At 42.7% G+C, this 13,172-nt stretch overlaps 2 protein-coding genes across 6 annotated transcripts in view; one reads left to right on the top strand and one right to left on the bottom strand.

Moving 5' to 3' along the window:
* PLEKHH2 (pleckstrin homology, MyTH4 and FERM domain containing H2) overlaps nt 1-213 on the bottom strand; it is a 54,863-nt gene extending 54,650 nt beyond the window's left edge. For 2 of the 5 annotated variants that reach the window (XM_056488918.1, XM_056488916.1), the window contains exon 1: nt 100-213. In XM_056488918.1, coding sequence (XP_056344893.1) covers nt 100-179 — 80 coding nt within the window. In that variant the 5' untranslated portion in view covers nt 180-213. The remainder of the gene's footprint in view (nt 1-99) is intronic. The other 3 variants (XM_056488921.1, XM_056488917.1, XM_056488922.1) reach the window with 2 other exon arrangements.
* Nucleotides 214-6,870: 6,657 nt separating this feature from the next.
* The window catches only part of THADA (THADA armadillo repeat containing), a 150,025-nt gene continuing 143,723 nt past the window's right edge, over nt 6,871-13,172 (top strand). Inside the window, exons 1-8 of the mRNA XM_056486272.1 lie at nt 6,871-6,914; nt 8,304-8,399; nt 9,673-9,767; nt 10,170-10,300; nt 11,028-11,176; nt 11,312-11,344; nt 11,891-11,943; nt 12,549-12,735. Of these exons, the coding sequence (XP_056342247.1) occupies nt 8,324-8,399; nt 9,673-9,767; nt 10,170-10,300; nt 11,028-11,176; nt 11,312-11,344; nt 11,891-11,943; nt 12,549-12,735 (724 nt within the window). The 5' untranslated portion in view covers nt 6,871-6,914; nt 8,304-8,323. The remainder of the gene's footprint in view (nt 6,915-8,303; nt 8,400-9,672; nt 9,768-10,169; nt 10,301-11,027; nt 11,177-11,311; nt 11,345-11,890; nt 11,944-12,548; nt 12,736-13,172) is intronic.

Raw genomic sequence — 13,172 nt, forward strand, 5'->3', positions numbered from 1 at the left:
CCGCCGAGCCCCGCCGCCGGCAGCGACCCCCGCCGGGAAGGGAAGGGCCGGGACCCGCTCGCGAAGGGAGGGAAGGGGGCAAGGAAAGGGAGGTCAGACCTGGCCGGCCGTGGCTCGCCGCGCCGGGCGCCGTCCGGGCTGTGGGCGCTGCCCGCGCCCCTCGGCGCCCGCCCCACCATCCCCGCGGCGAGCGGCGCGGCCGCCTGAGCGACGGCCGAGGCGGCCACTGAGAAGCGGGGCCGCCCCCGCGGGGCGCCCGGGCGGGGCTTGCGCGGCCCTGCGGCCCCGGCAGCCGGCGGGAGGAGCGGCCCGGAGCCGGGGGCCCTTCCCGGGCTGGCGCTGCTGGCGGGATGCGCTCCCGGGGCCGCCGCCTCCCCGGCCCGCTCCGTCCCCGGAGCCCAGGGAGGGGGCGCCCGCACGGAGGCGATGGGACCCGGCTGCAGGCGGGAGGGCTGCGAGGGCACGGCTGGCCGAGGGGTCCCGAGAACAGACGGCCTGCCCATACCCCTTTCCCACCAGCGTTTTAAAAGTTCCTTTGTGAATGAGACTTTTTTTCCTCTTAGTTTCGAATGTTAGGAAAAACCATCCGCTTGCTGTGCAGTTGCTCGGCTGCAGCATTGGAGCTTACTCTTGTTTAAATTACATGTCTTGTGAAAGGTCATTTGTCAAGTACAAATCGGAGGGCTGGAACCGTGCGGTCGCCGGGGCAGTGCTGGGGATATTATGGGCTAAAGGGGTCTCGTTGAGCTGCCCCATCCGATAGGTAACAACACGTTTGGCATTTGAGTTCCAGCCGGGATAAAGCAGCAGGTGCGTGTGCTGCTGAGTCGTGCTGGCAGCAGGCTCTCGGTCCCCTCCGGCTGAAAAGAGTTGAGAGTACATCTCAGGTAACAAGCCGTCTCTGTCTCTTCCTGAAGACTGACTGAGGTATTACAAAGTATTTGGACTAAGTCTTAGTGTGTTGCCGGGCACGTAGAGGAATCTTCCTCATACATATGGTCATTCGGACTCAGATGTAGGGATTCTATTTTGTTTGAATTATGATTTATGGAGGCAAAATGTTTCACAGACTTTTCTGGTGCATAAACAAACCACACTGCACCATTCCTCTGGGGGGTTATTTATTTATAATGTAGGTGTGCGGCGTAAACTGCTTTTTCACATTCATCTGTGAGTCATTTAAAGTGCATTTTTTTCTTTTGAAAAAAACAAACCAACCCAGGTCTTAGAAACTCAAATATTCCCCATCTGGTTATACACACAATTTCATTTTTTCCTATGCAGTTCAGTACAGGCTCCAATTTTCCATCCGCTTACAGTGACCTTAGAGTATCCAAACAACTTCACCGAAACTGTTTCATTTGCTGGTACTTTCCTAAGTGCTTCATGGCTTTTTTTAAACACAGGTCGCTGAAAAGAGTGTCAGAAACACGCTTGGTGTTATAGCAAGGAGTGCATTGTGTTCCACCCGATACTTGCTGTCTAGAGTGTTCAAGTTACATTAAAAACGCATAAGTTGAAAAAACCTTCCTTTGGATTACAAGACTTAGCCAAAAGAATAAAAATCATCATCGGATCCCTAAAGAGAGCTGTACAAGATGATTTAGCATAGGGGTTCAATGAAAACTTTGTCCATATCGTTTCCCAAGCGTGCGCAGCGCCTTTGAATTCAGTGGCAGAGCTGGGGGAGGCTGCGGGAATGACGCGCTTGGACCGCAAGAGGGAGAGCAAAGCCTGCTCGCTCAATGAGGGTTTCTTGCAGTTCTTATGGCGGATTCACTGCCCTCAAGGTAATAAAAATGCTCTACAGTCACGGAGCTCTCTATACTGATACAGAAAGGGGCTTGAAAAAATATGATGGAAGAAGGAATAAGGATATTCAGGATTTTCTCTCAACTGTCCCTAGCTGGGAAGTATGTAGAGGTGGCTAGAATCTGTGTTCCATTACTGAAGGAAGTAGAATTACAAGTAGAGCAACTGGGATGCATAGAACAAAATTAAAAAATACAAAATACAACATTATTTTATATTTCTATTTGGAAAGCAAGGGGGAAAGCCGTAAGTCTTCCAGGCAAAGACACAGAAAACAATTGTACATGTAAGTACAGATTCAGGAAGAGAGTTCTTCCTCATTAGAGTTGTTGCTGATGGAAGGTACATGCAAGCACATTCCTGAAAATACGTGCAGAAAATGCAAAAAAAAAAAAATGATACACAGTACATTGTAGAAACAAACTGCAAGATCAGGTATTTGCACTTTTAAGTGATCATTTGTTAGCTGACTCCCTGCAGAAGTGAACCAAAGTCAGAACATTATGAAATATTTCTCACTGTAATGTGAATTTTAAATATTAGCCTCCACATGGGCTGAAGATGTTGCAGATTATTTACTGTCTGTAATTGACTTAACACAAGAAAGTAAGGTCTAAATTCCTAGTTGTCTTGTTAAACAATAACCTCATTTGTTAAAAAATACTATGAACACTGTATTGCAAAACATCTACTCTGGTGTGTGAAAGCTAATCCAAAAAATGCCACCAGCTTCATTCCAGAGATGATGAAGTTGTCATCAAATCTGCAACTAGAATGTAAAACTTTGGGTTTATGAAACTTTTCTGCGTATGTAGAACGTCATTCTGGCATACTGGACCAGGACGTTACCCCTTCATGAAAAAAAGGAAATTTTTCTGGTCTTTTCTCACATAAATAAATATTGCAACCATTTAAGTTTAGGTATTTCAGATTGGTATGTGTGTCTACAGTTGGAGATATATGCCAGGAAACATCTTGTGATTCTAAAATATTAGATCATACAGTGTCTTCTCTAAGTTGTTTTTTGTGTGGATTCTTTGAAAGGGTGACATACAGTTGAGACTTGCAAAAGAGAAAGAGGTTCCCATTTTTTACACTAGTTGCAATTACAAAACTGTGATATAAATAAATTGATCATTGTCAGGTGATGGTCAAGTTAATTAAAAAGTATCTTGATCTTTCTTGACAGAAAACTTTTAAGGTATCATTTAAGTGGAGGAGAGGAAGGGGAAAGATCATTCCTGTTCAAATATTATTATTATGAGATGATTTAAAGTGTTGCTGTTCAAGGCTATGACTTGTCTTTCAGCCACAGAAAAGTGGCCATTTATCTAAATAACCTCTAGTATTTGTGCTTTGATACCTTTGGATGGAAGAATCTGGAGTTACTTCAGTTACTAATGAAGGCTTTTTTTACTTAAAAAACCTACGGTGTATAAGGTCCATGGCTTCCCTTTAAAAGCTCAACCTCTTTTTAATTATCTGGCGCCACAGAGTGGTAGAATTCTATATTGCTCTAAGTAATTTCTGAGAGTTTTCAAATGATGATATAACCATCTGAAAGAAACATAAAATGTAAAATATTCTACTTACTGGCACAGGCATAGCACAATAGCTTAAACTTTAAAGTTTCTGAGTGTGAGTTAGATTATTTCTTTTGAGGAGAATTTTCACTGGTGGATGTTGATTTGTCAAAACTGTAAAGTTTGTGAGCATAAAGCTTAGGAAAAAACCCTTCTGATGAATTGCAGAAATATGTTGAGACATCCCAGTGAAAATGGCTGTACCTGGTCAGCCAGTCTGGTACCCACTCAGTTCATTGTCCTCTGACAGTGCCCAGGGAAGTGCCAGTACCCCAGAATACTTTCCCAGTCACTAGAGATTCAGGGACTTTGTAAGCCAGAAGTTTTGAAACTTTTCTTCGATATGTTTTTTTTTCCTCCCATGATTCAGTCCAGTTGCTTTTGAGCAAGCATAATTTTCAAGATGCAAAATGTCCTAAAATGATGATCTCTGTGGTTTTAATAATTCATTTGGTTTTGGATGTGTCACTGGCTTGTTTCACTTGATGCCCCTAAATTTTTGCAGCAATGAAAAATGTTCTTAGAAATTTTTGTCATAGTCCATTTTCTCTTTCAGAGTGAAGTTTCGAATTCACTTTAATGGTTCCACAGAGAGATGGTCCTCACTATCTTTTGTCATCCTTTGTATCCTACCTCACACCTGTGGCAGTCCTACCACATTCTGCACACAGTGTTCAAGGTGTAGGTGTATTTATACAGCGACATAGTGATGCTTTCTTGCTTGATTTTTATTCTCTCCCTAGCAATTTCTAATGCTACGAGGCATTTTTGGTCTCTGGCAAGATTTATGGCACACACAGCAGAGCACAGCACAGCCACAGCATCAGTCATTCAAAGGTCTGTTGCTCCTTACCTGAAGATCAGATATTATGAAAAGAGTGTGACTACCTCTTTAAGGTAGTTAAGCCTCATAACCCCTGCCTGGTGAGCAGTAGTGTGTGAGCTAGTTCTGAGTAAGGTATTTTGAGTACTGGAAACTTGGTGCTCTTAGAGAACAGAGCAATTGACGTGTGTGGGTGTTGCATGTTATCATTTAATTTCTCTAGATGCCTCTTTGCTTTTATTGCACTAGGAAATGTGGATTCTTCAGGTGTTACCTGACAGCTCCCTGGCACTGATGTTTTACCTAATTGGAAAAACTTGAGGAGAGTTAAGCTCTTTTGGAAAGGAGAAAGTTATTGGAAATAGTGTTACAGAAAATGGGCTTTGGAAAGGTTTCCTGAAACTGGCCAGTCTCTAGAAAGAGGATCACAGTGAATGTAAAATATGTAGGTATTGAATTAGGCTGAAGGAGCTGGACACTTTGCTTGCACTAAGTGAGGGTGAGGATAATTGTCTGATTTGTCTGGAAGGTTAAATCACTTAAGAGCATTCAGTCTCTCTTTGAGCTGAAGATAATCCAGCATTTAGAGTAGGTCACTGGAACAGGTAATGCCAAATTACAAACTGTGTCAGTTTCCTAGAAATGGCTGAATGCAAAACAGGGAAAATTCAATGAACCAACAGTGAAAAACTCATATTAATTTCTTTATTTATTTGTTTGTATGTTCTTTATATGTGTTCTTTATATGGCCAATTCCTTTGGCCATTACCATGTCAGGTGCTAAAGAGGGATCCTTCAAAGTCCTGAGCAGACCCCAATGGCCTCTGCCTGCTTTAGATTGTTAAGAAAATCGCTATTGGGTGAAAGTCAATTGGCAAGGAATGAGTTTTTTTTATATTTTCCACTTTTTCCTTACCTAAACATTAAATCTTTATGGAAGCATGAGTGCTGTGTTGAGCTATCCTTTTACAATAGTCACTTTTGCAATAACCATTTTCACATTGAGTGCAAAGGTTATATCTTTGCTGGATACAACTCACAGACTCAGACAGGCCATTTGATAATCTACCACTTGCAAATTATGTACTGGTTACATACATTATATTCACATGGAACCTGGGAGGATTGTGAAAGGCACAGAACATAAATGTTTAAAACTTAAAAAACCCCAATCTTCTCTGGCTAAAAACCATAGAATTATAGAATGGTTTGTGTAGGAATGGACCTTACAGATCATCTTGTTCCACCCCCCCTGCCATGGGCAGGGACACCGTCCACTAGACCAGGTTGCTCAGAGCCCCATCCAACCTGTCCTTTAACACTTCCAGGAATGAAGCATCTACAGCTTCTCTGGGCAACCTGCGCCTTTCCACCCTCACAGGGAAGAATTTCTTCCTAACATCTAATCTAAACCTATTATCTTTTAGTTTTAATCCGTTTCCCCTTGTCCTGTCTCTACATGCTCTTGTAAACAGTCCACCTCCAACTTTCTTGTAGGATCCCTTCTGATACTTGAAAGTTTACTAATGTATAAATGCTTATATTAAAAAAAAACCAACCTGGGTTTGGTTCATAATTTTACAATTTTAGAAAATGTGGAAGTGGTTTCAAATTAGGGATTGCTGGAAAGGTTCAAGAGATATGGTTATGAGGAAACAAGTGGAGCACACTTTTCAAATTAAGTTTATTAGATTTTTGTGAAGCGTGTAGTCAAGCTCTTTTTGCTCCTTAAAAAAAGGGTTTGTGACTAAAGCAGCTTGATTTGTGTTGGATTCGAAATAGCATTTGTTTCCTGTGGCTGTGAAATAAATGTTGGCTCTGGAGGGAGGCAGACCAGGGTACCTGATGGATTAGGCTCCGAAAGACACTGCTGAGGACATTCAGGAACTGAGGAGGGAGAGTAGCCACTCGGTGAGAAACACAAGCTAAGGCCATCATGGATACATCAAAGTTACCACCAATTTTTTCCAGAGTTGAGAGTACATTTAAAGTAAGGAAAGATAGTTGTGTCTTACAAAGTCCGGTGATTCTGGAGTGAGTCCAGAGAAGGGCAGTGGAGCTGGTGAAGGGTCTGGAGCACACATGATGAGGAGTCACTGAGGGACACAAGGTTGTTTACTCAGGAGGAAAGGGAGACTCAGGGGCGGCATCTTCAGTCTCTGCAAGTGCCTTGGAAGGAGGCTGTAGCGAGGTGAGGGCCGGGCCCTTCTCCCAGGCAACTAAAGACAAAGGACAAGAGGACATCGCCTTAAGCTGCACCGGGGAGATTTTTGCTGGACATTAGGAGAAATGTCTTCACAGAAGGGGTGATTAGACATTGGGATGGGCTGCTCAGGAAGGTGGTGTAGTCGCCATCCCTGGAGGTGTTTAAGGAAACACTGCATGTGGCTGGCACTCGGTGCCACGGTCTGGTTATCGGTGGTGATCGGTCTCGGGTTGGACGCGATGATCTCAGAGGGATTTTCCAACCTTATCGATTCTGTGATTCGGTGGCTCACGTTGGTTCATCTAGGAAAGCATTTGCCGAGGAAAGGCGGCCCGCGGCGCAGCAGCAGTAGCTCCGTGAGGCCGGCGTGAGGCGGGGCCGGTGCCGCGGCGGGGCTGGGCCGGGCCGGGGGCGGGGAGCGCTGCGGTTGGCGGCGGCCGGCACGTGGTGGGGCGGGCTGCGGGCACCGGGAAGGGACGCGGCGCCGCGGGTGAGGGTCCGCTCGGGTAAGGGGCGGGTGGTGTTCGCTTGGTGCTTCCCTTGCTGCTGCTCTGACTCTGTCTCCCCAGGCGGGCGCCGCCGTGCTCCGGGCCCGCGCTGCCGCCTGGGCGAGGGAGGCCCCGGGCGGGTGCCGGAGGCGGCGGCGGCGTGGCCCAGCCTGGCCTGGGGTCCGTCCGATCGCTCGGTGCGGCCACAGGCGGGGGGTTGTTGGGGCAGGGAGGGCGCGGGGCCCGGGTTGGAGGCGCGGGCCGGCTCTGCCCTGCCTTGCTGTGCCCTGCCTTGCTGTGCCCTGCCTTGCTGTGCCCTGCCTTGCTGTGCCCTGCCTTGCTGTGCCCTGCCTTGCTGTGCCCTGCCTTGCTGTGCCCTGCCTTGCTGTGCCCTGCCTTGCTGTGCACTGCCTTGCTCTGCCCTGCCTTGCTCTGCCCTGCCTTGCTCTGCCCTGCCTTGCTCCGCTCTGCTCTGCGCTGCTGGAGGCGCTGGGGGCGGCCCCGGTGGGTACCACAGCTGGGGCAGGACAAGGGAATGGAGAGCTTGGCAGAGTGCAGGGGCATGTGGAGAGGAGGCGCAGACAGGATGTGGCCGAGCTGTATTCCGTGGTGCCCGATGGCAGGACAGGGGGCCATGGGTACGGACTGGTGTCTGAGACCGTCAGAAGCGCTAGGTATGGAGTGAAGGTGGCCGAGCACAGGTGGTCCCGAGAGGCTGTGGAGTCTCCATCCTTGGAAACATTCAAAAAGATACCTGGGCATGGGCCTGACCCAGCTGTAGCAGGAGATTGGTCCAGCACCAAAGGCCCTTTCTGACCTCCATGTTCCCTGATAAAGTGCTTTCAAGTCAGTGAAACTACAGTACATGATAAATCACCATTGCCATTCGAAAGAGTACTTGCTATTTGTAACATCCATAATAGCAGAGCCGTTGGGTTTGCTGCACAGTTCTTACTTGACATTACTATGAGTTGAATGAGTTTTGAGCACTAAAACTGAGCAATGGAAGTTTTATGGCATTAATTCCTTCTTCTGTATGATGTTTCTAAACGGTGATCCAGGGTCATGCTACGGACTATGTAACAAGTGCAGTGAAAATTCCAGTGAGACCGTATGTCATGCATAAAGCAATTCCCCTTTTCTATTTACTTCCATTTTGCATTGTGAAATTTGGGTGAATTTTGGAAGAAATGCTGGAAATAGTGGATGTTGTTAAAATCAAAGAGAGCGATTTCCTACAGCAAAATTGCACAGATAATGCAACAAACATTACTTCGAGACAGCAGGACAGTGAAAAGACTATTATTGTAGGAAATGTTTGTATTTATGTTTTTAAAACCACATGACCACGTTTTGATTTTTTGTTTTGTTGTTTGTTTTCTTTTAAGTAGGCATTTCTTAATCAGCTAAAATGGTGTTAAAGAAGAAGAAGGAAATTCAGGTGGATGCATTTGTTCTTGATCATGATCAGCTTGAAAAACTCCAGCGTAAGTACGGTGTTTTTTTTTAAACTAATGTGTGATTTCTCTTGACTTTGAGTAGTTACTGTGTCTTAGGTTGCAAGAAATGGATTTTTTTTTGCTTGTTATGTTTTGTTTCTAGTGGTTTTGCTTTGTGAGTTTAAGGTGCATTTGCTCTGCTGTGGTTTGTTTTTATTTTGTAATGACAGTGGCTTTTTACCTTGGCAGACTGAAAAAAATCCTTTAGAGTGTTGTTGCTTTGGTTTGAAAACTCTTTACTTTGTTTTATCTGTGGTGTGAAGGTAGTAGAAGTTCCTACTTGTAATCCTACTTGCAGGCCTCTAATTCAGTGATACCTGATGTGTTAGCCTTAATAGGTGGGATAACACTGAATTTCCAAGAGTCACAGAATGGTTGAGGTTGGAAGTGTTCTCTGGTTTCCCAGTCTTTGCGTTTTCTATAGTTAATTTGTTTTAAAGCTTCTGTTCAAATGGTGTCTTCCTTTGTGGGCATTTTTGTTTGTTTGATGAGAGAAACTTCCAGTGTTATTTACTGTACAAAAAGCCCGAAATGAAGTAAAACAAAGTAAGATTTCTATACTAAAGTTACTATGAGGGAGCACTGATGAAGTCCCACCTGGATTTCTCCATCCAGTTCTTGACTCCCCAGTACAAGAGTAATGTGAACATGTTGGAGAGACTCCAGCTAAGGGCTAAGATGATTAAGGGCTTGGAGCATCCTTGCTGTGAGGAAAGGCTGGGAGAGCTGGGATTCTTTGGCCTGATAAAGAGAAGGCTTAGGGGGATCTTAGCAATGTGTAAAAAAACACCTGAGGGAAGGACATAAGGGAGGCACAGCCAGTGTTTTTTGGCATGGGCATAAACTGAAACTAAAGATTTCCCTCTAAACATCTTTTTTTAATGTGAGGGGTGATGTTTTTTAACGTGAGGGGTGACTGGGTTGGCACAACTTCAGAGGGCATTCAGGGAGTCTCCAGCTGTGGAGGTATTTGGAAGCCAGTTCCAGATGACCCTATTTGAGCAGTGAGGTTGGATGAGATGACCCCCAGAGGTCCCTTATTGTTGTGTTCTAGTGAAACTGATTTTTTTACATTTGTTAGAAAGAAAAAAAGTGTTAAGGTGTTGTTAGGCGACATAAGGGTTTGTGGCACTAATGGGTTTACTGGAACTGGAAAAAACCCTAAGAGTCAAGCAGTCATTTCTTCTTCTTATAAATTATGTGTTATTTGCACTGCTTATTGTAATTACTTTATAAAAAGGTCCTTTTCTTCCAAATGTAGGGTTTTCAAAGGCTGGAGAGCAAAATCTGGCTTCTCTGCTTCTCCACGGTGCAGAGCTGAGAAATGGCATCCAGCAGATCCAGTGTATTAAACAGGTACAGTTTCACTGTTGTTGGTGTGGCTTTTGGTAAATAAGAGTGTGTCCTGTGCATGGCAAATACAGCTCTTAAAATAAACTTCTGATGTTCTGTACATTCCTGGAAGCACAGAAAAAGCAGTTACACACGCATCACATAGAAATGTAGTTCTAGGATGTAATTAGCAAGGGCCACAGTTACTGAAAGTGTTGGAAGGGAAGTGACACCAAGTTTTCTATTTTGTATGTATTTGTTTGTTTTTAGAGGTGTTCTTGGAACATTATTTGAACTTGAAACTCAAGTGGAAATGGTAAAGAGGGGGCTGTTTTGCACCGTATGCTTGGATGAGAGGGAAGTCTGCCACTGTTAAAAATGATATATCCTGAGTTTTTTGTTCATCATGTGTTCTTTTGATTACAGATTATGCCATTGGTGAAACAGATGGATCAGAACTCTGCAGGTGATCCCATGGTTAAAGCTTGTTTGGATGTTTTGGGAGAGATATATTTTTCACTGGCTGCAAAGAATCCTTTGAAGAAAGTATTAGCAAGGTAAAAGATTGTTTACTTAGCCTTTAAAAATGCTTTCCTTATCTATAAGTCAGTAATTTGTCATTCACTATAAATTGCTGTAATTTATTTACTGAAAATTTCCAGTACTTAATAGTGCATGTGTACTGTTTTTCTTTCCAAGTCAAAAATCTTATTATGCAATGAGGTGTTACTAATAATTAACTTCAAAGTGAAACATTGTTTTGGCCTATTTCATAATTGGAAAGACAACATAGTATGTAATTAGCAGTTTGAACTTTAAAATCCAATGTTAGAATAGAAATTTAAAGCAAAATCTCAGCTTTGACAAGAGAAGATAGTTCAGAGGAATCCTAACTAAATTGTGGTTTCTTGTGCCTATAATTGCAATTTTTTTTTAATTGCACAATTATTGATGTATTTTTTACTGAATTTATTATAGCATTAGCATTTTTTAGGAACTGGTTCTGAGCTGCCTTCCTTTCTATGAAAACATTCACTGTCCTGCTGAGATGCACGGCGTCCATCCTGGATTTGGTTGCAGCCACCCCAAAGCTGTGCACCCCTCTGACAGGTTTTCTAGCTAAAGTGAGAATCTGCATGTTAATTTTAAAACAGATGATGTTTTCATGCAGGAAAAAAACATCTACCTGTGTACTGAAGTTTTAGCTGATATGGATTTTGGTGCAGTGGATGTTACAACACCTCAGGAAAACCAAACTAAATGTGCTGTTTCTTCATGTTGCAGTTCACTGAATGGTCTTCCTGGACATTTGATGACGTCAGCTGTGCAAAGCTTTGTGTGCTGCCTTCAGCAAGATCTGAAAACCACAGATGTGTATTTGTACAGAAAGGTACTGGACAACCTTGCTTCCTGTATGGAGGACTTCAGCTTAGGTACAGTGACATCGAATGTCTTCTGGGTAAACTTGCTCAGCACTGGTGCCACAGTGATAGTAATGTTTGTAGTTATGTAAAATAGATAGTGCTGGCTAGTACTGTGTACTTAAAATGTGTTTTGTTTTCCTCCAGGTAGAGCCTGTATTAAGAACCTGTTTGAAGAAGGTAAAGTCACATTTATAGTAAAATATGCTTCTCTGTGGGTTATTGAGGGAGGGGTGTGTCTGCGGAAGTGACATAAAGTAGGTATGAGGATCTATCAGATCTGATTTCCTCCTAGTTAATTTTCAATAAACTAGTATCCTGACCTGATACTTCTTTGTGAAAGACAAGACCTTGATTTATACCTTTAATTTCCAGGATTCAGTTTTGCTTTACTGGGCAGCCCTGATACAAATCTGAGTACCAGTGAGCAGTTCTGGTAGGGAGAGTCAATATCTCACAGGATTGGGTCAAGTGGGTTGGAAACTGCTTTCGTACCAGATTGTTGCAAAACAATTTGAGATTTTGTTTTAGCATTGCTTGTGTTTGTCTAAACTGAAATACCAGTTTAATTTGTTGTTGGAACAGAAGAATCACTGCTGTATGGGTAACTGTTCACTGTAGCTGGGTATATGTGATGTATTGAGATGTATATGTGATTTGCTTTGCTGGAAATTTTCTATTCTGTTTCTCTTGGAAGTAAATTTATACCATACTTGTTTTCACTAGTTCTTCAGTTTCTGCAGAAGGTGCTGTTTGACATACAGGAAGAAAACAGGCAAGTGAATTCAACAGAAGCTCTATTTAATCTGGTTTTATTTGATTCTTGCAAGATAACTCAGTTTGGTTTGAAATACCACTTGATAGCCCTACATTGATGAAAGATGGGAATATCATTTTACAGTGATGCAGATTTTAAATAAAAACTGATTAGTTTTGTTTCTTTTGTGGCAATATGATAATATATGAGGTAAGGCACTGATACTGTTAGAGCTACTACTAAGGGATGCCTTTGAGTTGAGGTTTTGCTATTTGAATTGTGACTAAACAGCGTAATTAATAGATGTAAAATTCAGGTAGATTAGAAATCTTTCATGTTTCATGTTCTGCTCGGGTAGAATCATATGAATGAAAGTTTGTCACAGGAACCTGCAGAAAATGTAGCAGAATTCATAATTTTTGTTTATTAACTTCATTTTAACAAAGTAGCCTTCAGTCTGCTCCTTGTTTTTCTGCAGTTACATATATGATCAACTCAAGCAATAAATTAGTTTTTACCATTAATTCTATCTAAAGTTGGCAGAATATGGTTTTCCGGGATGGTGAAGAATGGTTTTAATTTGCTTTTTGAGTGCTTCCTTGTCTTTTTTTTTATTTCCACAGAAAGAATCATGGAAATCGTATTGTTCAGACACAGCTTATGCACGATTTACTGATAGCCATTAAGGTTTCAATGATGCTTGTACAAAAATTGCAAGAAAATATCCAAGGAAGTCTTTGGAAACACAATGAATCTTTTGTTTGGCAAAATATGTGCAGTTTACTGAAAAGTTCCACAAACTTCCTAATGGATGGTGAGTTTAAACCTTACTATTTTTATTAACTTGTTGTCTTTGTAGTAAACAACCTGTATGTATAAAAACTTAATTTAGCTTGCATGGAAATTAAACTACTGAGATTAATGGGAGTGGGAGCAGTAGATGTTTTTTTGGTGAGCTATGATTTGTAGATTGCAGTTTTAGAGTGTACAGTTTAATTGTAGATTGTCCCACTACAAAAACCAATATTAGTGCTGTTACTAATAATTCAAAAACTAACAGAAATTCTTTTGAGAGTCACTAAGTGTCTGTGCCTACCAGCAATATCTACGCCTCTATGAAATATTATGTAGGAACTATTTATGGGCACACCATAAATAGTTTCTTCTCATACTTTTTATATAGTAGAATTTAACATATGCCAGTATTCTCTGCCTCAACCCTCCTTACCTTAGTGGGCAGTCCTGTGTTTT

The sequence above is a fragment of the Oenanthe melanoleuca genome, chromosome 3 (genome assembly GCF_029582105.1).
Source record: "Oenanthe melanoleuca isolate GR-GAL-2019-014 chromosome 3, OMel1.0, whole genome shotgun sequence".
Lineage (NCBI taxonomy): Eukaryota > Metazoa > Chordata > Aves > Passeriformes > Muscicapidae > Oenanthe > Oenanthe melanoleuca.